Below are 24113 nucleotides of genomic sequence, written 5' to 3' on the forward strand. Positions count from 1 at the left end.
GGGAAGGGGGAGGTAAAGAGGGAGAGAGGCAGAGAGACACCTGCAGCCCTGCTTCACCACTCATGAAGCTTTCCCCTTGCAGGTGGGGGAAAAAAATCACTCTTTTCTATGTATCTCCAACTGCCAAGGTTTCATAAAGCTTAGTTTGAGTGACAAGAGTGATAATGTTTTCATTTATTTCCTGAGTATGATTTACAATACTGGCTGCACTTCACAACTTATGTATGTATGTATGTATACCAGGAGAATTCCAGGTTGGTGGCTGGTTAAGAACAACCCTTAAAAGAAATGATATATAATGGAAAAATCTTACAAAGTACAGAATAACAAAAACAGAATGCCTACTCTGAATTATTTTTTTTTTTCTTTACTTGGTACTGTTATGCCATCTGATAGTTTCGAATACAGCAGAATTCCCTGTGTCTGCCAAGGCAAATTCCTATTGCCTAAAGGCTTCACCCACTTTCTGCGGAACACAGTGCACTTGTCTTGCCCTGTATATACACGAAACTATGGCAATCACTGAGAACTGAGGCATTTTGCCACATAAGATGAAGCAATAATTACCAAGCATTTCCTTTTCAGCCCCACAGAGAGAAAGCAGGGTCTTGATGAGCCGTAAGTGCCCTGCCAACAAGATGTTGTCTGCCTCACTGGTTTCACACTCCGCTGTGCGATTAGGTTCAAAATTATCCAGCCAAGTAATCTCATCTTCAAGCATGGTTGCCGGGCTGATTCTTAACTGCTCCATTTCGGAGGCTAAGAAGGAAGAAGAAAAAAAAAGTCATTTTAAAAGAAGAAAGATCACTTTTTGTGGAGTCATAATCCTGAATTAAAGTCATCAGAGTCAAGTCCCAATCTTTCATTTCATCGAGCTGAAGTAACTGCTACTAATAGGTAGGCTATGGCTGGTGGTCACAAGGACTATGGAAGGTCATGAAATGCTTCCCTCACTCTTTTGCTCATTAAAAAGAACTACTTCAATGCAACCAGTACCATCCTGACATGTTTCACTTTGGACAGTGTTCAGAGTCATCAGTCATGGAATGTCAACCCTTCAGCTCCATTACTCTGGTGAGACTTTTTTTTTTTTAGCTCACAGGACTCCTTAATTCCATTTTGGGTAGGTGTGCACTTCCTAACTAAGTCACAGAACCTAGATATAGACCAGGGCCCATGAGATAGGGCACATGTGCACATGTATCCATAAGTTAGGGGAAAACATCTACCTTAAAGTAAAAGTGTACAATAGTTTGCAGTGACTCAATAAAGTGCAGCAAACAAGTAGAAAGACCTAAAAAAAGACACCATAAAGTTCTTAAGCAAATAGTGTCTACTTAGACCTAGATGCCCTCCTCACCCACTTCCTATTTCACTTCCCTCAATCACTCTAAGGCTAACCCTGTCAGATAGGGTAAGGACTACAAAGGTTGGATAAGGGCAAGAGACTGGCATACTTTAATGATGGCTCTTGTGGTCACTAGCAGGCCACCTCATCATCTGGGGCCCTAGTTAGGGAATCGTGAGATTCCCACATAGACATGATGGGCCTAGACCTCTAACAGATCCCTCTCTCCACCATCACTGGTCATTTCCATCAAGAAAAGTATCCTGAACCTGCTTGTGGGCCTCTACAGGACCTTGCCCTAAATGTGAAACAACAATGGTACGGACTCTCTGAAGGGAGGCTGGGTCAACACTCTGGCACTTGAGGATGGCGGATCCTAAAATGAGTGCAGCTTAGAAAGATCCTAGCTATGACCACAGAATGCGAGCTCAGACCTATAGGGATGCAGAAGTTACACAGTCTCCTGTGCTGAATATGGGCCCCAGATCAGATCAATGGGGTTTGCAGTTAATGGTATTTATACACTTTCCCCATATTTGGGAGCTACTTTCATCCCTGATCCAGCTTTCTAGTCTTATTTCCAACTCTGACACCATATCCCCAGACAATACCTTTAATCCATCTGCTTATTGTGCTTGTTGTGCTCAGGCAAAAATTACTAATCATAGGCCCCTTGGGATATATACCTAAAGTAGATTTCCCAGCTTTTTCCAAAGTGGAGATCCCAATTCTCATTTGTTCTATTCTTACTTTTAGGTTCCTGATTATTAAACAATTTGTTCTGCTTTGTATCTTACTATGTGCCTTTTACCCAGTGTGCTACCGCAACCCCCCTCCCCCATTTGTATCTTAATGTTTTTCAGCCACCATACTGCAGATGCTACCATGACGCCAACCTGACTTCCCTGAGCAGATGACCTCACCAATGTGTCCTGGAATCCCACCTCTTCAGAGTCCTACCCCACTAGTGATAGAAACAGGCTGGGAGTATGGATCGACCTGCCAACACCCATGTCCAGTGGAGAAGTAATTACAGAAGCCAGACCTTCCACCTTCTGCAACCCAAAATGATCCTGGGTCCATACTCCCAGAGGGATAAAGAATAGGAAAGCTATCGGGGGTGGTGGGGTGGTGGTGGTGGGATACGAAGTTCTGGTGGTGATAATCTCAACCTCTTCAGAGTCCTACACCAATAGGGATAGAAACAGGCTGGGAGTATGGATTGACCTGCCAACACCCATCTCCAGTGGAGAAGCAACTACAGAAGCCTCCAATGGAGGGGATGGGATGTGGAACAATGTGGAATTGTACCCCTCACCCTCTTATCCAATGGACTTGTAGATCATAATAAAAAAAAAATCAAAAAGGAAAAAAATACTTCAGGGTCAGATAGTTGGGCCAGCACCTCATATAAATCCTGTTTCTACCACGTACTGAAAGCTCACTTCCTTCCTTAGTAAAATGAGACTAGAAGTGCGGTGGTGCCCCTGGTAGAGCACTCACATTGCCATGCCCCAGACCTGACTTTAAGTCTCCCACCTGCAAAGGGAAAAGCTTTACAAGTTGTGGAACACTGCTGAAACTCCCTCTTTTCTCTCTCTCCTCTCCCTATTCCTGTCTCTACAGGAAAGAAAGAAAGAAAGAAAGAAAGAAAGAAAGAAAGAAAGAAAGGAAGGAAGGAAGGAAGGAAGGAAGGAAGGAAGGAAGGAAGGAAGGAAGGGAGGAAGGAAGGAAGGAAATGGAAACAAAGTAACTGCCAGGAGCAGTTCACTGCACAGGCACCAAGCCCACAACACTATCTGAAGGTTGGTGGTTGAGCATGGACAGTGGGGGCAAGAGAGAAAGGAGAGACACAAGAAGAAAGGCAGCTAGCAGGCACCATGCTTGCTGTTATGTTAAATCCATATTATCTGCACAAGGACCCAGTTTCAAGCCCCTTGTCCCCATCTGCAGTGGGAAAGCTTCATGAGTGGTGAAGTAATGCTGCAGATGTCTTTGTCTCTCTCTCTCCCTTCCTCGTAATTTCTCTGTTTTATCAAATAAAATAAAATTAAACAATCATGGGAGTTGGGCGGTAGCACAGTGGGTTAAGCGCAAGGACCAGCGTAAGCATCCCGGTTCGAGCCCCGGCTCCCCACCTGCAGAGGAGTCACTTCACAGGCAGTGAAGCAGGTCTGCAGGTGTCTATCTTTTTCTCTCCCTCTGTCTTCCCCTATCTCTCTCCATTTCTCTCTGTCCTATCTAACAAAAAACGACACCAAGTTAAAAAAAATGTTGCTATGTATGAACTTAAAACCCCATATAAAGATATAATGGAAAGGCTCAGCAACATCTGTAAGATAAAAGCCTGTAGTGATTAAGTTTTTTTTTAATTTTTTAATATTTATTTTTCCTCTTGTTGCCGTTGTTGATTTGTTGTTGTTAGATAGGACAGAGAGAAATTGAGAGAGGAGGAGAAGTCAGAGAGAGGGAGAGAGAAAGATAGACACCTGTAAAACTCTGGGCTCAATCTCTAGGAACCCTGACTCTCAGCCTCCCCAACCCTCAACTCCCCAAAAGAAAGAGAACAGTAAGTACCGAGATTAACATTTAAACATGCTAACAATAAAATTTCTAACGGTACTGCAATCACTCAATACTTAATGTATTTCACTCAATATGTAACTGACTTCTATCACTAACTCTAAAGGTATGATTAACAAACTTCAAAAGAAGATCTCTCTTTGCTGCTGTGATCAGTGTTTGAAATTGTCAGAAATAACTTTACCAGAGAGGAAGTTTGTTATCAGTGTAACTGAAATTTGAACCATGACAATGTTTTAAATCAATGAATCTCAACTATGAATGGTAGGATACAACTGGAGAGACAAGTGATAGATGCTTTTTTCAAGAAAATAAAATTCAAGTTCAAACAGTAACTATAATCTTATTTACACTGGTGATGTCATAAATCAGATTACGAATGTTCATTTGTTTTTCTCCTCTACTTCTCTTCATCCCTCTTGCCCATATGTTAAAGTTACATATTTACTTACTTGTTAGATCATCTAATAATTGACACCTCAGATCAAAATATTCCATACACTGAGATAATAGTCTAAAAAAAAAGAGATTTCAGCTATTAAAAATACTGATTTAAAAGTATTTCTCTTGTATGAACAAGAACATCAAATAATTATTTTTATATTAATTCATGTTTAAGGTTTCAACTAATGGTCTTTCTATTACAGATAAGGTTTAGGAGAAATGGAATAAGGAGAAATGGTAAGATTTGCAATTTTCTATACACTGACTTCATAAAGAATGTTATCAATTCTATAGTCATCATTCAAATAAAAACTAATGCTTACTAAATACCTATTATTTGCTCTGAAACTGGGAATAATCAGCAAAGTAAAAAGGAGATTGCAAAAATCAACAAAATGCTTAGTTACGTCAACTAGTGATACAAGTGGTGTAAAAAAGAAGGCGGGAAAATCTGTTTTGTGCCATAATCAGTGAAGCTTCTCTGCAGTTAACAGTGTAATCAAGAAGAAAGGTTTTATTTTATTTTTGACATTTATTGATATCAAAGACTGGAGATATTTTAATGCCATTCTTGTAGATTTTTAGAGTGTCCTGATAGATGGCATATTTATGGTGGTCTGACTGTTATGAGACCTTTCAGAACTTCTTTCAGGGCAGGATTGGTGATAGTTGGTTCTTTCAACTGTTGCTTGTCTGAGAAGGTTTTAATGCCTCCCTCTAGTCTGAATGACAGTCTAGCAGGATACAGTAGTCTTGGTTGAAAGCCTTTCTCATTGAGCACTCGATAGATATCCTGCCATTCTCTTCTGGCCTATAGTGTTTGTGTGGAGAAGTCTACTGCTAATCTTATGAGTTTTCCTTTGTAGATGACTCTATTTTTCTCTTGCAGCCGTCAGGATCCTTTCTTTATCCTTATTCCTTTCCATTCTAAATATGATGTGTCTTGGTGTCTTTAGGTCTGGGTTAATTCTGTTTGAGATCCTCAGTACTTCTTGAACCTTTATGTCTTTGATGTTGTCTAGACTAGAGAAGTTCTCAGCTATTATGTCCTGAAGAATGCTTTCTTCCCCTCCTTCTCTTTCTTCCTCTGATAAGTCAGTAATACGTATATTATTTCTTTTGAAGACATCCTATAGGTCTCTTATTGTTTTCAGTATTTCTTAATCTCTTTTTGAGATCTCTTACTTCTTTTTTAGTTGTCTCTAATTCGTCCTTGATCTTGCCAATTCTGTCTTCAGCCTCATTGATTCTATTCTCTCTCCCCTCTACTGTTTTCTGGAGTTCATCTATTCTGTTACCTTGTTCTCATACTGTTTTAGCTTGTTCAGCTAGTTGTGTTCTTAGCTCACCTATTTCAGCTTTCAGCTCTCTAATAACCTTGAGATAATTAGTGTTTTCTTCCAGTTTTATTTGTTGTTTCTTTATTTCTGACGACAATTCTTTCAAACTCTTTACTCACTCCTGTGATTATTTCCTTAACTAGTGTTTGGATGTTGACCTCATTATTTTGTGCTTCAACTTTTGGGGGGCTTCTGGCTGGACTCTTGTCCAAAATTTCTTCTTGTTGGTTTAACCATTCTATATAGTATGTTATGAGGTCCCTCTCTCAGTACTTTTCAAATTACTGATCACTTTTGCCTAGACTGACTTGTGTTTAAGTAAGGTAATTAAAGGGTTCACAGTTGTGGAAACTGACGGTTGTTTCAATATTATTTTTTCAAGAAGAAAGGTTTTAGAATGAGACATTGGTTTAAATCTTGGCTCCACAACTTATAGCTGGATATCCAGGGAAATGCAGTATTTTTTTTTTTTTTTTAGTTTTCTAATTTTTAAATTCTTTGCTAGAATATTAGAAATAAACATGTGCACATAAAGGAATTATAATTTTTAAAAGGTGCATAACAAGATAGTTAAAATCACTTGATCAGTATAATGATTAAAAGACAAGTATGTATAAAAAATGTTATCATGCTTTGTCACACATGGCCACGCCATGCTAACTACTATCATTACTACAACTATTAAGAGAAAATATACCAAACTTGAGCAGAAGCTGTGAAACAGTTTCCAAAATGATAAAAACATAAGAGAGTCAATTTTGTTTGAAACCTAGAGATTCTTTGAGAGTGTATGTTAGAAAATATATTGTTTCTTCACCAAAGTTTTAAAAAGTATATCATTTCTTAAAAATCATTTCAACTAAAGAATTTATTTATGAATTTACTTTATAAATTAATAAAAGGGTTATCTTTTTTTTTAAAAGAAAAACTGAAATTCTACAGCAGCAATTTACAGAAGAAAAGGTACTTCTCTTTTAATTTAGGTGTCTTGATACCTGGTTTTATCCGGTAATGACTACTTCTTTATGTAAAACTAAAACGTCAAGTTAATTGTATTAAAAGTCAGATGCTCACATGATCACTTTAAATTACACAGAAAATAATCTCACAAAATTTAATGCCTTTTTTGTTAAAAATAACTGACAACCTATGAATGCAAGGAAATTAGTTCAATAAAAGCCATTTGAGCCCCATAAGATGGTACAGTGGATGAAGCACCAAGTTCAAGCCTTAGCACTGCATATACAAGAGTGATACTCTCTGCCCAACATCAACATTCTCATCTTTATTAATACCTTTGATTGACTCCTCTCATGATACTCGTTGGGGACCAGAGAGGCAGCTGAGCAGTAAGAATCACTCCCAGGAGAAACTGATTTGGCTTCTGGACATCTGGATGAGTTGAAGTATCTGTCTGACTGAGAGTATACAACTGATCACAGGCAACACGGCGAATCTGAAATAACATTATTAATGGCAAAGGATGTACATCAACCAGCACTTAAAAGACTGCTTAAAAATGACTTTCTACTCAAGGGGTAGAGCTTCAGACTTTTGTGCCTAAGGCTCCCTGGCACTGATATACTGGTGTGGTGCTCTGGTTTCTCTCTTTCTCCCTCTACTTCTCTTTGCCTCATGTGAAATGCTCTCTCATCTGTACTAAAAATATAAATGTTAAAAAAGATCTTCCAAAGCTTTCACTCTGAAAGGTACTTATAAGAATATGAGCGTTTTTTTTTTCCTACTGAATAAACTAGGCTAATTAAAAGCAAGTTGTGTCTGAGAACGGATCTTCCAAATCATTTTACTCTAATCAACAGGTTTATAATTTGCATATAAATGAAAATAAAAACTCTTCAAAGTTCTTTTAAAAGTTAGTTTTAAAGCTCATAAGAAAATCAGAATCATTAAACTGAATGAAAGTTTACGGCTTGATGTTGGTGGTTCTTGATTTTGATCAATGCATTAAAGCTTAAAGACTGCTGCTTTTGCCAACTATGAATACTGAACACTGGCAGTGCCCTTTGGTGAAATAGGGAGAAGGAAGGAAAGTAGGAGACAGGGCTGGGCAGTGGTGTGCCCAGTAGAGCGCACACATTAACATATGCAAGCCAATGGTCCCCACCTGCAGGGCGCAAGTTTCACAAGTGGTTAACTAGTGCTTAAGGTGTCTTTTTCTCTCCCTTCCCTCAGAAGAAAAAAAAAAAAATGAAAACAATGGGTGCCAGGAATGGTGGATTCCTCATATAGGCATGGAGTCCCAATAAACTGGTGGTGGAAAATAAAAAAAGTAGATGATTCACACCATCACTTTGCTCTCAGAGTAGTCTGCAGGCCTTCTATATGATTCAAGAGGACTAAATACCCTTCCTTCTGCATTTTACATAATGTCACAGGATGTATCCTGAGAGCCCTCAGTGGAACAGGGTAAGAAAAATTAAAAAGAAAAAAAAAAAAAAAAAGTAACATGAAGAGTCCTTACCTCAGCACTGGGTGATCCAAGCAGAATATCGATGATAAAGTCAGCCACACAGGGCAAGTTATAGAAAGACGCTAATGATAAGAATATGGAGAATTAGGGCAGGGGAGAAAGAGCTTTATTAGGACATGGATTTTCCAAATTTCAAAAATTCTGAATGATTTCTTAAACTTAACCACAACAGAAATTCATCTCTTCTCTATGGAATCAAGCTCAAGAGCTTCAACAACTGCTCCCACGTCTGGGCACGCCCTGGAGTCCAAGGATCTCAAGAGTATGAACCCGTCTAGGCCATCTCTGTACCTCTCCCAATATTTCATCACAGTGTTTCTCACACACCAGTTTCAGAAGAAATATATTTTGTCTTGGTAAAGTAGCAATCATTGTGAGCCATAAAATGTACCCTACAATAAACTAATACATGATAAAGCAAGAAGGGACGTTGTTAGTTTTTTTATCTTGACTTAAAAACATCTCAACAATTGTTAGGAAAATCATAAGAATATGGCATATTTTCAAAACCATTTTATAATGACATGTCATATAAACCTTCAAAAGATTCTTGCTCAAAGTAAACATGTCTAGATACTATTTCAGCATGGCCTAAAATATCTTAATTTTAAAAAATGTTTACCTGGTGATTTTACGAGATTGATTTTTTTTTACATAAATATAATGATCACCAGTTCTACAGACATGAAGTCTGAATTAGTAGTAAGTGCAGACAGCAGGGTCCTATCTATTGGCACAATTTAAATAAGTGGAAATGCTGAAAAATACTGAGGGTCTACTGTACAGTGAGCAATATTTGGGTACCAGAAGCTTGGTAGGGAACAAAACAGGGAAAAAGTCTTCATGAAGCTTACAGTCTAGTTGAGATAGGATGATGACAATATGCATAATATATCATATGTTATAAAGTGACATGTAAGAGAAAAAAAAGAGTTTAGGTAGTGATGGGATAAGGAAAGGGTCGTGACTTCTTTCAAAAGATGGTCAGAAAACATTGCACTAGAAAGGTGCCATTAAACAAAATCTTATAGGAAATAAGCAGAGTTCTATGTACAGACAGGTATGTACCTGCTATACTGAGGACAGAAAGAGGCCAGGATGGCTGAAGCTTAGTGATGAAGGGGAGAAGTGGGGCAAAGTGAAGGCACAAGGTATCAAAGGAGAGGACTGTGGCAGGCTTTGAAAATTTTGTTAAAGGTTTGGCTTTTGCTCAGTGTGAACTGAGAAACTATGCAAGATTTTAAACATAGGTGCAATAGCAATACAACCAGAGTTACAGTCTAGGAGTTTCCTTCTGGTTACTATGTAGAGAATAAACTACAGGGATGGGGGGGAGGGTCTAGTGGTGGTCAGTTAGGGGACTGCTATTAGAATGCTAGAACCCATAGGAAGGCAGATCCCAAGTGAAGGTGGTACTAAGGCTAGAATTTGGGCATAGTTTTGAAGGATAATGTTCTAACAAATTAGAAATAGGATGTGAAAAGTGGAATCAAGGATAAATTAAGTGTTTTTGGCCAGAGCAGCTGAAGGAATACGACTGCCATTATTTAAAGTGAGAAAACTCCGGAGTGACATGGGCCCAAACAGAGGTGCAGTTCTGGACATACTGAATTCGGTGTGTCTGCATGATATGGTCATATCAGGGGCATGAATGGTCCAGGCTGTAGACCCATATTTAAGTGTGAACTTAAGGCAGTCGAATGGATGACACCACCAACAGAAGGCATATAGATAGAGCAGAAACAGTAACTAGGGACTTTGTACTGGGATGTTCTACTATTACTAATAATTTATTACCAACAATAAAGAAAATAAGCAAATCTTAAAGTTTTATAGTTTCTAGTCCTAGAGTCACTTTCATGTTAGGAGTGGTATGTAATTCTAGCTCTATAGTTTATGGACTAGCAAATTTACATTGTTTTAATTCCCTGGCGAGACAGTAGGTTTCTGAAGAGCAAACGTACTCGTCTATGCAACAGAACTCTGTATATATTTAAGGCTCTCAGTAAATACTTCTTCGATATTTAATTACTCCAGCATTGTTCTTACCTATTTGACAAGTCAACTTTTCCTCACACATCTGATTTTCTCTTAATTTGACTTCATCTGAGAACTACAAATAATTCCCAACAGAAACCTGGCCTTTTCCTCAGAGGGCAAGAAAAGCCTACTGCATACCCAGTTGCTGGCTCCGAAGCTGTAGGCATGTAACAAGGAGTGACAAAGCCTCTCCAGCAATCAGTGAGTCTTTGGTGGACACGGACTGTTGTCGCACACAGATGCCTGCATGCAGAGCTACTGGGTCTCCCTCACTTCCAGAACTGCAATTGCTTCCTGAAAACAAACAAAGCAGAAGGTTCCTGTGGATCCTATTAAGACCTGCATGATATTCTAATATACTCTAAGGCAGTCCAGGATTATTATTTTTCTATCCTTTATTTTAATCGAGAGGGAATGGGTGATAGAGAGGGAGAGCCAGAGAGACACCTGCAACACTGCTTTCACCACTTGCAAAGCATTCCCCCTGCAGGTGTGTGGGGGACACTGGGGGCTTGAACCTGGGTCCCTGTGCACTGTAACACGTGCACTCAACCAGGTGTGCTACTACCCGGCCCCCACTCCAGGGTTCTTGAGTGAAATATGTAAGATAGCTCAAGAAAGCACTTTAATAAAAAACTGTGAGTTGATCACTTTATTTGACTTCAACTGCTTTGTATTTAAAATACTTAGAGATACTCAAAATATGTTTGACACATAAAACCCATTTCAGGTGACAGGACAGACAGTGCAATTTTAGAAGCAAGAGAAAATCTTCCTGTGATACGAGGTATGTTTTGTATCTTGATCCAGATGGACTGTATGAAAAATCCTTAAAAAAAAAATTCTAACTGCACTTTGCTGTATGCCATCCATACACTCAAAAAATGTTTCTTCAAAGTACTGGAGTTATTTATTCATTTGCTTACCTAGGGTTCATTTACTCATTTATGAGAAAAAAGAAAGAATCAGAGCATCTGTCTGGTACGAATAATCCAGGAATCAAACTCTGGACCACATGCTTGAGTGTCTAAGACTTTATCAACTGCACCACCTCCCAGGCTGCACTACTGGGGTATCAGACTAATCAGGAAAACAAAATAAAGGTGAGACATAAAGTTATTTGTAGGGGTCAACAGAAAACAACTGGACTGTGCCAGTGAAACAGCTTTATGGTAGGTATAGTGTGCTGCTTTGCCACTGAGCAACCCAGGATTGAGACCAGTCCCTGCTACATTAAGCTTTGGTGCTGCAGTCTCACTCTCTCTTTATCCCCCAAGCCTGAAATCTGATATACAGGTGGATTCAAGTTATTTATTGTCTGGTCATGATGCCAACCAGACTTCCCTGGACAGACAACCCCACCAAAATGTCCTGGAGCTCTGATTCCCCCAGAACCCTACCCCACTAGGGAAAGAGAGAGGCAGGTTGGGAGTATGGATCGACCTGTCAACGCCCATGTTCAATGGGGAAACAATTACAGAAGCCAGACCTTCCACCTTCTGTATCCCTCAATGACCTTGGGTCCATACTCCCAGAGAGTTAAAGTATAGGAAAGCTATCAGGGGAGGGGATGGGATACAGAGTTCTGGTTGTGGGAACTGTGTGGAGTTGTACCCCTCTTATCTTATGGTTTTGTGTTTCCTTTTTATATATTTAAAAAAAAAGGAAATTCAGGGGTCGGGCGGTAGCACAGCAGGTTAAACATACATGGCACAAAACGCAAGTACTGGCAGAAGGATCCTGGTTAGAGCCCTCGGTTCCCCAACTGCAGGGGGGGTTGCTTCACAAGAGGTGAAGCAGGTCTGCAGGTGTCTATCTTTCTCTCCCTGTCTTCCCCATCTCTCTCCATGGCTCTGTCCTATCCAACAACGACATCAATAACAGCAATAACCCCAACAACGATAAAATAAGAACAAAAGGGAAAAAAAAAAATAGCTTCCAGGAGCAGTGGATTCATGGTGCAGTCACTGAGCCCCAGCAATAACCTTGGAGGCAAAATAAATAAATAAATTCAATCAAATTTAAGAAAAGGAACACAGGAAACGCTGGGGAAGTGACTCAATTGATAGAGCATCAGATTTTCATGACTTGAGGTTTCCAGTTTGATGCCTGGCACCATATATACTGGAGTAGTGCTCCAGACTGGCTCTCTCCTCTTTGCCTCATGTGTAACTCTCTCTCGTATGTAATAAATAAACAAAACAAATAATAATAAAGGAAAAAAAAAAAGCCAGAAAGAGTCGGGTAGCTGCAGCTGGTGGAATCCATACACTGCCACACACAAGGACCTGGGTTCAAGTGCCAGGTCCCCACTTGTAGGGAGGAAGCTTCACAAGCAGTAAAGCAGTGATGCAGTTATCTCTGTCTGTCTCTCATCCTCCCCTCTCAATTTCTCTCTATCTTACCAAATAAGGAACTTAATAATCTTTAAAAATTTTTAAAAACAACCACCAGAAACAATTAGACACACTAAGATCATAACTGTTTTCCAGGTAGGAATTGAACTTTAACTGTATTTAACAAACAAAAACTACGCCTGATCACGTTTCCCCGACTACTCTTTGCTTATGTCTCTCCTTGATGATGTATGACATAAAGTACCGTGAGCACGTCTTCAGTATAGAGTTCGATATTTATTATACTCAGACTCAAAAACAAGAACAAAGCTTTTTCTCCTTTCTGTGACTCTAAATAAAAAAACCCTCTATATAGATGAGCTTTTGCCCAAGATTCCAATTACTCTCCCTTTTAAGTCAGTACCTGAACTGCTGAGTCTGTTCCGGATTCCAGCAGGAAACAGAGAGTTACTTTCTTTAATTGGCTGGCTACTGCCAACAAGGTCAAGTCGTCCTGCAGCTGCAGCCCATGACAATCTCATGAAACACGCCACAGTGGAGGTGAAATCACTTACTTCCATTGTCTAGAGAAGTATGAAGAGAGTGTCATCAGAAAAGACAGTACTGAATCCTTTCCACTGACTTCTTCTCTTTTGTGTCATCTCTACTTTCTGTTAACTCTTTCCTCTAAGAGGGATAACCTTTTGCATGCTTCCATATTGTTCAGAGGCTTTCAATATCTCCTACTTATAAAATAGAGACTCTGATCTCCAAGCTCTACTTTTAAATTCTAACACCAACTTTTTTTTTTTTTACTGTTTCCTCTCTTCTACACGTGTTTAGACACGTGTTTAGAACTATATACAAGCTGATTTATTTTAGCTCACACTCCTTCTGTTTGATAAACTCTCATTTCCAACTCTGTATTATTATTTTTTTTAACCAGAGCACTGTTCAACTCTGGTTTACGGTGGTGTGGGGACTGAACCTGGGACCTGGATCCTCGGATATGAGAATCTGCTTGTATAATCATTATGTTATCTCTTTATCCCTAACTGCATATTTACACGTGCACTGTATATCTACATCATATCTAATCCCAGTCTATGCCTCGAAGACACCCCTACATAAAACTAGCTATGATAGGCGGAGCCAATATGGCAGTTTGAAGACAGCATGCTCCCCAAGAGGCTGCTTTAAATCTGGGAATTTTGGGTGAGGGCAGGATTTCCAGGCCGCTGGTGGAGGAAGTATGCAGGGGAGGTCAAGGTGGAACCAAGACAGAGCCATATAATCCACCCTCAGGCTGGCAAGCGGAGGCTGAAAGGACAAAGGAGGAAAGGAGTTCCACCAAGTTGCAGATGCTACCATGACGCCAACCTGACTTCACTGGATGGATGACCTCACCAATATACCCTGAAACCCCACCTCCCCAGACCTCTGCCCCACTAGGGAAAGATAGAAACAGGCTGGGAGCATGGATCAACCTGCCAATACCCATGTCCAGTGAAGAAGCAATTACAGAAGACAGAGCTTCCACCTTCTGTACCCCATAATGATCTTGGGTCCATATTCCCAGAGGAATAAAGAACAGGAAAACTTCCAATGGAGAGGATGGGATACAGTTCCGGTGGTGGGAATTGTGTGGAATTATACCTCTCTTATCCTACAGTCTTGATGATCATTATTAAATTAATTTAAAAAAATAGCTATGATAGTCAGAAGTAAACATAATTATTCCACTTTTCCCAAGGGCCACAGGACATTTACCTTTGCACTTCTCTTGAAACTTTTGACATTTTCCACCCTGAACTATACAGTTCTGCCTGCACTGTGGTCTTTCTCTTATTGTCTTTAAATTACTTAAAGGCAACATTCATGTCAATAATTCTTATATCTGCATATGCCCCCCTCTGTCACTGGTATCTTCCAAGCAGTTTAAATGCTTAATAGTTCTTGAATATACAAGTCACTTACTTGTATTGCAACTCGTGCAGCAGGGATGATTTCCTCCACTCTAATGGAAGACCTATCAGACACTGACAGCTGCCTGTAGGATGACTTTTCTGGCGTACCACATAAAGACATTTGCCTGCTAGTCTGCCGGCTGACATTTCGGAATGGGCGAGAGGAAAGGGCTTCTATGCCATCTTTGGTGAGGTCTTCATCTAATAACGTCGGCATTGTTTGCCCAACAAGTAAAAATCTTAAAAGAAAATAACAAGTTACATTTATTCAAGGCCATTTTCTTTCTTTTTTTTTAATATCTATTTATTCCCTTTTGTTGCCCTTGTTTTTTTGTTGTCATTGTTGTTGGACAGAACAGAGAAATGGAGAGAGGAGGGGAAGACAGAGAGGGGGAGAAAAAGATAGACACCTGCAGAACTGCTTCACCGCTTGTGAAGCTACTTCCCCTGCAGGTGGGGAGCCAGAGGCTTGAACCGGGATCCTTACTCCGGTCCTTGTGCTTTGCACCACCTGTGCTCAACCCACTGTGCTACTGCCTGACTCCCTCAAGGTCACCTTCTACTGTTTAACATGATGGTAACTGAGGAGAAAAATGAAGTCAAATACTGCCTTGCGAGACTAAGATAACACAGTATTTATGTACCTTGCAAGTTGTAGACAGATGGAATAAACTCCCTGCCTTGTTTCATAGTCCACTTCTGATGGGATGGAATCCCTCTGCATGACATTTACAACCAAACTTCAAAAAGGAAAAAAAAAAGAAGATAGGATATTAAATTTTTCCATTTTTTTCATAGAATATTTTCTTTAAATAATTTGTTTAAAATGTTATCAATTATTTACAATTTGTATGAGACCCTTACACACATAAGTCAGGCATAGTTATTTCTATCATAATGCTTTTCTTATAATCCTCGTGGCCCATTCAGAATCAGATTCCTTAATTAGCCAAAAAGCTCCCCAAGATACAGTGGTTGGAAAGTCCTCCTTCTCACCGGTGAATTGGTTTCAGTTCACTGTTAAGTGCTATCTTTGTACTAGTAAAATTATCAGTTCAAAAGTATATCCAAAGTTGGTATTATTCAATAAAATTTGCCTTTTTCTTTTAAACATTCATGACATCCCAAGTTACTGGCAAAAGCTTCCCAACTGCTGTCTTTGCCTCCACTTTTAACTTCTCAACCCCAAAATATATTAGCAATAGTCACATCAGTGGCTAGGCAGATGGCTCAGATTTATATGCAAGAAGTCTGGAGTCAACTCTGGTACTACATATACCAGAGGGGTACTCTGGTTTTTTCTTCTGACAATAGCTCAACTGGTAGAGCACGTGTTAGAGTCCATGTTCTGGCTTCTTTCTCTCTCATATAAAAATTATCTGTCTTATATGAAATAAATCTTTAAATAATAAAGATAAATTTGGGTTGGATCTGTGGTATATGCATATGGGCAAGTCCCTGGGTTCACTTTCTGGCATTACATAAAAACACATGTATATCTGTTAGATCATAGCATCCCTCTCTGTACAATATCCTCCTTTGGCTTTCTAGTTCCAACAAAGAAAAAGAGGTATTCTTCACAACAGCTTGTAAGACTCTCCATAGCCTGGGCTCTGTGACAACTGTAATCTTGGTCACCCCTGTGCTGCCTTCTAGCTCACTCAGCCTCAACCATACAGACCTCCTGGCACCACATCTGAACCATGCTCCTTTCCTCAAAGGACGGACAGGGCAAGGCACACTGTCCCGGTCTGTGTGCTTCTGCTTGTTTTAACTCCCACGGCTCTTCCTTGTGGGAGGCAGACCAGGTCAAACTGTCTCTATATGGCTCAATTGGCAGCTGTTCACTGGCCTTCTTCTCTACCCCACAAGTGAGTCCTTGTGGCAGTTCAGCACCCTGATCCCCTTCAGATGCTTTCAGGGAGCAGAGACCAAGGGCCCATAGTCTCTCTACTTGTCCAAATCCTACACACAATTGCTAAGTATGGTGGCCAGTGAGGTCTATGTGTTCAGCCTTGAGATAGTCTCCCTTTCTGCCTGCTGAACCAGCATGCGCTAAAACTGTTAATCAATAATGTTCCTTCCAGAAATCTCAGCTATGGTCTGATGAGTATTTATTTATTTTCTAGCTATAAAGTAAAGTTTGAAGCCGATACTCCACTATAGTCACACCCTAGGAATTTGAGTTTGATTCCAGTACACACATTTCATCTTTGTACCACCCTTAAGACTTCACAAGGACATAGGTTTTTTTGTTTTGTTTTGTTTTCCTGATCTGTTTACTACTGTTCCAGGGTTAGAACAATGTCTAATATGTAAATTAACTGACATGAAATTAATTTAGAATAAAATGTCTGTTACTACAGTTCTTAAGTTGGCTGACTAATCCAAAAAGAGTCTTAAAAAATAATACCTAGGGGATAGGCGGTGGCGCGCCTGGTTAAGTGCTGACATTACAGTGCTCAAGGACCCAGGTTCAAGTCCCTGCTCCCCACCTGCAGGGGGAAAGCTTCACGAGTGGTGAAGCAGGGCTGCAGGTGTCTCTCTGTCTCTCTCCTATCTCCCCTTCCCCTCTCAATTTCTCTCTGTCTCTATCCAACAGTACATAAATAAATAAAAATATTTTTAAAAAAGTAATACCTCTATAGTGTTGAACAAAAGTAAAACTGAGTATGTTCTAGGCCTCCTACATGCTTATAATTTTTTTTTTTTTTGCCTCCAGGGTTATTGATGAGGCTCAGTGCCTGCACTAGGATGCATTGGATCGACCTTCTCGTGGTGCATCCCGTGAGTACCCATTCACTGGGGAAACTGACGATCCTTCCTAGCCAACTGAATCCACATGGATCCCAGTCACTTTCAAAGCCAGCAACAAGCAGCTCCTGACAGCTTTCAACCTGACGCTGTTGACTGGCTACGGAAGAAGGGCAAACGCTAGAAGAAGTGCCTGCACTATGAATCCACTGCTCCTGGCAGCCGTCTTTTTTTTTTTTTCTTTTCCCATTGTTGTTTCTGTTACTGTTGTTGCTACTGATAGGACAGGGAGAAAGTGAGAGAAGAGGGGAAGATAGAGAGGGGGAGAGAAAGACACACACCTGCAGACCTGCTTCACCGCGAACCCCCTGTGAGTAGGGAGCCAGGGGCTCAAACTGGGATCCTTAAGCAGGTTCTTACACTTCGTACTATAAATCCACTTAACCCGGTATGCTACCCGGCCCCCTCGATGCTTGTAATTTTTCTGTCTGTTTCTCATTCACTTTTTCTTTTCAAGGACTTTGCTCACTCAATTCTTCTTGTCCCGTAACGTCTCCAAACAGGAATTTGCTCAACTCTCCACTGTTCTAAATTAAGCTGGTCTCTATTCCTTTCTCATCTGGAGGGAGTAAGTGACAATGTCTACCTACAGAAGTTAACTCCATCTATGGCCCTTTCAACTTTATTTATTTTTCTGCTCTAGTCTCACAGCAGACAGGCCACACAACCTTGTCCTTTTACTCATGCCCACCCCACCTCTGGTCTTTTCCTCTTTTATTTACTAGGGAATGAACAGTTGTTTCTCAGTGCTCAGTTCAAATGGCATTATCTGTGAAACATTTCCTAATATTCTTACAGCAAGAAAATTAACCATCTAACCACCTCTTTATTCCATAATCCATTTGCCACCCCAGGTCAGTTGTTGTATGCCTCTGTTTTGATACTGATAACTACTTGTTCTTGTTGTTAATTCTGATCACAGCACTGCTCAAATCCAGCTATTGGTGGTGCTGAGGTTCAAACCTGGGAGAGTTCACACATGCAAATGTCTGTGCTGCACCATCTCCCTGGACTTGTTATTCTTCGTTAATCATGAGTTTCTCAAGGGTAAGGGTAATACCTCATTTATTTCTGTATCCAAGCAATAATGTCCTATACAACACAGAACGCTACATTCAAATTTACTTATCTTAAGCTAACTTGGGAATCAAAAGCAACAGATAGTCTTCTCTCCTCTACTCTTCTTTAGGATTTCTCTCACTACCAGAGGGAAAAGAGATACATTCTGTAGTTTTCCAAATAATCAATGTCATAAATTGAAAAGTTGGGAGAGAATATGGACAGAATATTCACCAAGAGGAGATCCAAGGAACCAACAGACATAAGAAAAAATGCTCAAGGTCACTGATTACCAGAAAGATACAGATAAAGACAACAATGAGACACAACTTCATCCCTGTGAAAATGCCATACATAAGAAAGGACAGAAAAAAACAAATGTTGGAGAGGTTATGCTAGTAAAGGAACCCTCTTGCAGTGCTGGTGGGAATGTAAATTGGGCTCCAACCCCTGTAGAAAAAGAACAGTCTGGAGACCTCTAGAAATAGACCTTTCTATGACCCAGCAATTTCTTTTCTGGTGATGCATCCTAAGGAACCAAATATAGCCATCCAAAGATATCTGTGTATATCTATGTTCATAACAGTACAATTTGTAATAGACCAAACTTGGAAGGAACCTAGGCATCCAACAACAAATGAGTGGCTAAGAAAGTTATGGCATTTGGTATATATACATAGTGGACTACTACTCAGCTATCACGGATGATGAAGTCACCTTCTTCACTTCATCTTAGATGAAGCTTGAAACAATCATGTTAAATAAGGTAAGCCAGAAAGAAAAAGGTGAATATGGGATGACCTCATTCATAGGAAGAATTTTAAAGAACATAACAGCAAGGGAAACACAAAGTAAAACTTGGACTGGGTTTGGTGTTTTGCACCAAAACAAAGGATTCTGGAGAAGCTAGTTGGGGGAAGTTGGGTTCCTGCTGCATGATGGTGAAAAAGGACATAGGTTGGGGGTGAGTGTTTTACAGATACCTATCATGATGAAAACAGAAATTTTACCCATGTAAACCACCTCAACTAAAAAATTTTTTTTCCAAATCATTCTACTTCATTCTTTCTTCTTCCAAGATTTTGCTAATGTACCATATAATGACTTGTAGGGACAAATGAGGCTTGGCAAAGAAATAACTACAATAAGAATAAATATTAAAAAAATAACTGAAAATGGGTCACAGACATAAATGTAAAACTACCAGACTATGAAAGAAAGTCTATTGGAGCTAGCACTTGATGAACTGTTTTGTGGAAATGATATCATGATGATGACCATAAAAAAATCAGATGCAACGGACATCACTTAAATTAAACAGCTCTATTAAGATAATTTAAAAAAATAAATACATACTAGGGCCAGGTAGTGGCACCCTTGGTTGAGCACACATTACAATGCTCAAGGACCCAGGTTCAAGCGCCCGGTTCCCATCTGCAGGGAGAAAGCTTTGCGAGTGGTGAAGCAGGGCTGTCGGTGTCTCTCTGTTTCTCCCTCTCTGTTACCGCTTCCCCTCTCGGTTTCTGGCTGTGTTTATCCAATAAATAAATAAAGATAATAAAAAAAACTTTAAAAAAATCACTAAAATACCTATATTCATTTTTCTGTAGTTTATATAATAGTATATTGAAATTCTTACCTCAAACCACCTGCTTTAAGAAAGTTCTCACAGAAGGATTTTGCACAACTTCTTGCCATGTCATCATCAGCTGTTGGCATAAGTTTGGAGCTTAGAACCTTGGAAACAGATAAGCACAATTAAACATACTAACATTTTCAGCACAAATTACTCCTTTACAAAAATAAGACCAACAAGTTAGTATCTCTTTTTAACTGTTAGGGGCTGCTTTATCCTTACAAGGCTAAGGTGTTGATGTTTCACAATTAAAATAGTCACATTTCCCAAGTTCTTATTTACTTAAGAAGAAATAGAGAACTACTTTTGCTGTGGGAAACTGGTAAACTCTTCTTCTTGTGGAGCCAGCTAATATGAATGTCTCAGATTCTCAGGCTTAGATAAGAGTAGGTAATGTTACTGATAATGACAGAGAGATATGCTCTTAGAGCTAAGTGACCCTCTACTTAAGGTCAGATGATTATAAGTCCAGGTATGCTTCACTCCAATCTCCATGTCTCGATCATAATACTATAGTACCTAACTAAAAATAACTAAGCCCAATATTTTGGCATAGCAGAGAAGTATTTTACATAAATAATCACACTACTGAGTAAATCTACAAATAAAGTTCTTACTCTAGCGTTCCCACATATTAGTTAAGATGTCTTAGGCAGGTACTTTTCCCTTTGACCTCAGTTTACTCATCATGCAGGTAAATTTAACAAAAGAATATTTGGCTCAAGGTGCTCAGAATGAGCATTAGCATGAAGTCAACCGTCTCTCAGACAACTATTTATTAATTAGCCTTGATTTAAAAAGCTTTTAAAAGCTCTTATGGGGCTGAGCTCGAAACTTTACATCAGGCTCAACCTGATGCTGTTGACTGGCTACGGAAGAAGGGCAAACGCTAGAAGAAGAAGAAGAATGGGGCTGAGGAGTTAGCATAGTGGTTGTGCAAAAGACTTTCATGCTTGAGGCTCTAAGGTCGCAAATTCAATCCCGGACACCACCATTAGCTAGACCTGAGCAGGGCTCTGGCAAAAAAAAAAAAAAAATGGGGCAGGAAAACAAACTTATGATTTCAATTTCCCCAATATTTTTTATTAGATACAACTTAATATTCTTTTTTATTCTAAACATTCTGCTTTTATGAACCCATAAGATTCATAAGCTCTCATACTTAATGTGGTAGGAGAAAAAACTTCCAAAGTTGCAGTTTGGGATTTTTACCTTTCTAAGCTAATTTTAACAGATCAGATAATAAAAAGAACCCATCTGCTTATTTCTGAAATTTGAAAGCATGATTCTGCATATAAAATGAAAAAAAAAAAAATCAGGTTTCTTACTTCTAAGTTGTAGAGCACTCTGAAGGTGGACATCCCTGGAGCAAAAGATCGAAACAGACTTTCTAAAATTGAACTGGCACTAGGCTGATGCTGTTGCTTTGAAGAAAGGGATGGAGATTTTGAAGACTGAGAACTGGTTTCCGACAACAATGTTTTCTAAGTTTAAAAGGATGAGAAAAAAAATAGACCAAGAAATATGTCTTAAGGATAACAGCTATATATAAATATATATATAATACACACACACATACATATATATATATTCTAGTATTTGTTTTCTCTTGAAATTACATCAATGGAATTTTCTAAGAAACTAATAAACATTATAAAACCACATCATTATAATTATCAACAAAATATAAAATTCCATCACACTCATTGTCAAGTGTTTAACAGTATTTCTATCTTACTTGAATACCTTTGAGAATGTATTCTAAGAAACACTAACTAGGTCATATTAATTTTGCTACCATTATTTTAAAAGTAGTACTTCAAAATACTGATAATAAAAAGATGACAAAAGTGGAGGTTTTTTTAAACTATTATATTCTATAACTACATTCATCCTATTCTCTCAAATATGATTACCAGCTAATCTAAACAATAGCTACTTGAATAGAACTAATTTCATTCTAATTATTTTACTCTAAATTAATTTATTCTGTGAACAGTAATTATGCATATTATAGAGAAGATAAGCTCAATATATCAAACTATTATAAAATAAGCTTTATGTACTTTATCTGATAGGACAGAAAGAAATTGAGGGGGGAAGAAGCTGGAGGAGGAGAGTGAGACAGAGACACCCACAGCACTGCTTCATGCTTGTGAACCCTTCCCCTAGAAGGTGGGAACCAGGGGCTTGAATCCGGGACCTTGCTACTTCATCTCTCTGAACTTTGCCTTTTTTAATATACAACTGGTAGGAGATACTGAAAGGTCTTCTAAGCTTAGAACTTAATATCATCACCTTTAGAAGATACTTTAAAAAGCTAATACAAAGTTCTGGTTTCCACTGTTGGCAAGTTTTTATATGTATTTCAAAAGAAGAAAAACTGTTATGGAAAAAAATGATATGTAGGGCTGGGAAAGTAACAAAATGGTTATTCAAAAAGTCTTTCATGACTGAGGAATCAAAAGTTTCAGGTTCAATCCCCAGCTCCATCATAAGCCAGAACTAAGCAGTGCTCTGATAAAAACAAAACAAAACAAAACAAAAACAAAAACAAAAAAGAAGAAACAAAATGACATGTGGCCTTAATATGATGTTTTATTTTCACTGAACTATGACCACAAATTTCCATGCCATTTAGATATCCAAGATACTCATACCTTTCTTCCTAAAGAATCAAGCTGATCAAGGGCTTCCTGAATAGCTGGATCTGTAGGTATCAACAGCAGAAGCTTTCGTACACGGAGAGTTATTCTGAAATTTTCAAATCGAAATATTGTTTTTTAATACAAGTAAAATTTTCAGTGTCAGTACTATAGAATGAGATATAAAGTCAGATGCACTTCAAATTAAAAGTTCCTTAACTTTAATAATTTTCTCTTTCAAATCTCACAAGAATGTGTATTTACCTTGGTTCCTCTAGATTGGCAAGCTGATACAGCATGTCAAACACATTACAGACTAGTGCCATCACAACACCTGGGAGGGATTTCTCCTAGAAAAAAAAGACGACAGTAAGTACTATATAAGGGATAACTTCTTTTCTGATTAACAATTAAAAATTATCATACAAGGGCTGGGCAGTGGCACACCTAACTGAGCACACGTTACCACATGCAAGGACCTGGCTTCAGTCCACAGCCCCCAACTGTAGGGGGGAAAGCTCCACAGGTGGTAAAGTGGCCTGCAGGTGTCTCTCTGTCCCCCCCTTCTCCTACTTCCCTCTCCTTAGTTTCTGTCCTATTAAAAACAAAAGAATAAATGTAGACATTATTATACTGACAATACAAATACTAGTTCTGAAAGACGGGCCACTATAAAGCTTGTAGGCTACACACTGCTCATCTGTATGCAAGGACAGCACATGGGAACAGAGTATGGGACTCTCCTCAGTCTCTAAGCTCTCTCTGTCCACAAGCTGGTGAAGGATGCAGGGCACCAAAAGGCAGGAAGAAAAAGAGGTAAAGCAAAGGGCAGGTGAAATGAATAGGAGGAAATAAGTGGCTGCACTGCAAGTGGAGCACAGATTGTGAGCAGCAGACAAGGCTGTGAATGAGTGTTGAAGAGCAGAATACTTCTGGACATACATACATGCATACACGACACGTAGGCCAGAGTAAGAAGTGATTCAAGTACTATATTCTGTTTAAAAAAGAGTAAGAAACTAGACATCACTACAGAATGTGTTCAGATGTGGGAAGATTTTCCATAATTTCAGGATCAAACTGAGACAGAGTAAAAAAATGCCAAACTAGATGCTGTGTACATTGATTCTGTTCTCAGTGAGCTATCACAACACCACTCTCAGTGAGCTTTCCTTCTTAAACTTTTGTTATATGTAGGTGTAGTTTCTTAGACACAACCACACAAAGCTCTTACATTTGAATAGTAAAAGAATACGCATGTGCCTAGTGGCTATGAAAAAAATTCTCATGTCACTTAAATGCCTTTATTTTGAATGAACTCTACATAACTTTGCTTTCTAGACTATAGACACCCAAGAAGTTGAATAGTCTCATTGGTTTTGGAACCCTGGGATCATGATCAGTTTCTGA

The 24113-nt window shown here is 39.1% G+C and overlaps 1 protein-coding gene across 2 annotated transcripts in view; it reads right to left on the bottom strand.

Moving 5' to 3' along the window:
* The window catches only part of USP24 (ubiquitin specific peptidase 24), a 143477-nt gene that overhangs the window by 38176 nt on the left and 81188 nt on the right, over positions 1–24113 (bottom strand). For both annotated transcript variants that reach the window (XM_016185979.2, XM_007518026.3), the window contains exons 29-40: positions 22968–23053; positions 22719–22812; positions 21387–21542; positions 20062–20159; positions 15194–15289; positions 14560–14788; positions 13007–13166; positions 10385–10540; positions 8198–8268; positions 7011–7171; positions 4384–4445; positions 568–759 (exon numbers count right to left, since the gene is read on the bottom strand). In XM_016185979.2, the coding sequence (XP_016041465.2) occupies positions 568–759; positions 4384–4445; positions 7011–7171; positions 8198–8268; positions 10385–10540; positions 13007–13166; positions 14560–14788; positions 15194–15289; positions 20062–20159; positions 21387–21542; positions 22719–22812; positions 22968–23053 (1561 nt within the window). The remainder of the gene's footprint in view (positions 1–567; positions 760–4383; positions 4446–7010; positions 7172–8197; positions 8269–10384; positions 10541–13006; positions 13167–14559; positions 14789–15193; positions 15290–20061; positions 20160–21386; positions 21543–22718; positions 22813–22967; positions 23054–24113) is intronic.

This window comes from Erinaceus europaeus, chromosome 13 (genome assembly GCF_950295315.1).
Source record: "Erinaceus europaeus chromosome 13, mEriEur2.1, whole genome shotgun sequence".
Classification (NCBI taxonomy): Eukaryota; Metazoa; Chordata; class Mammalia; order Eulipotyphla; family Erinaceidae; genus Erinaceus; species Erinaceus europaeus.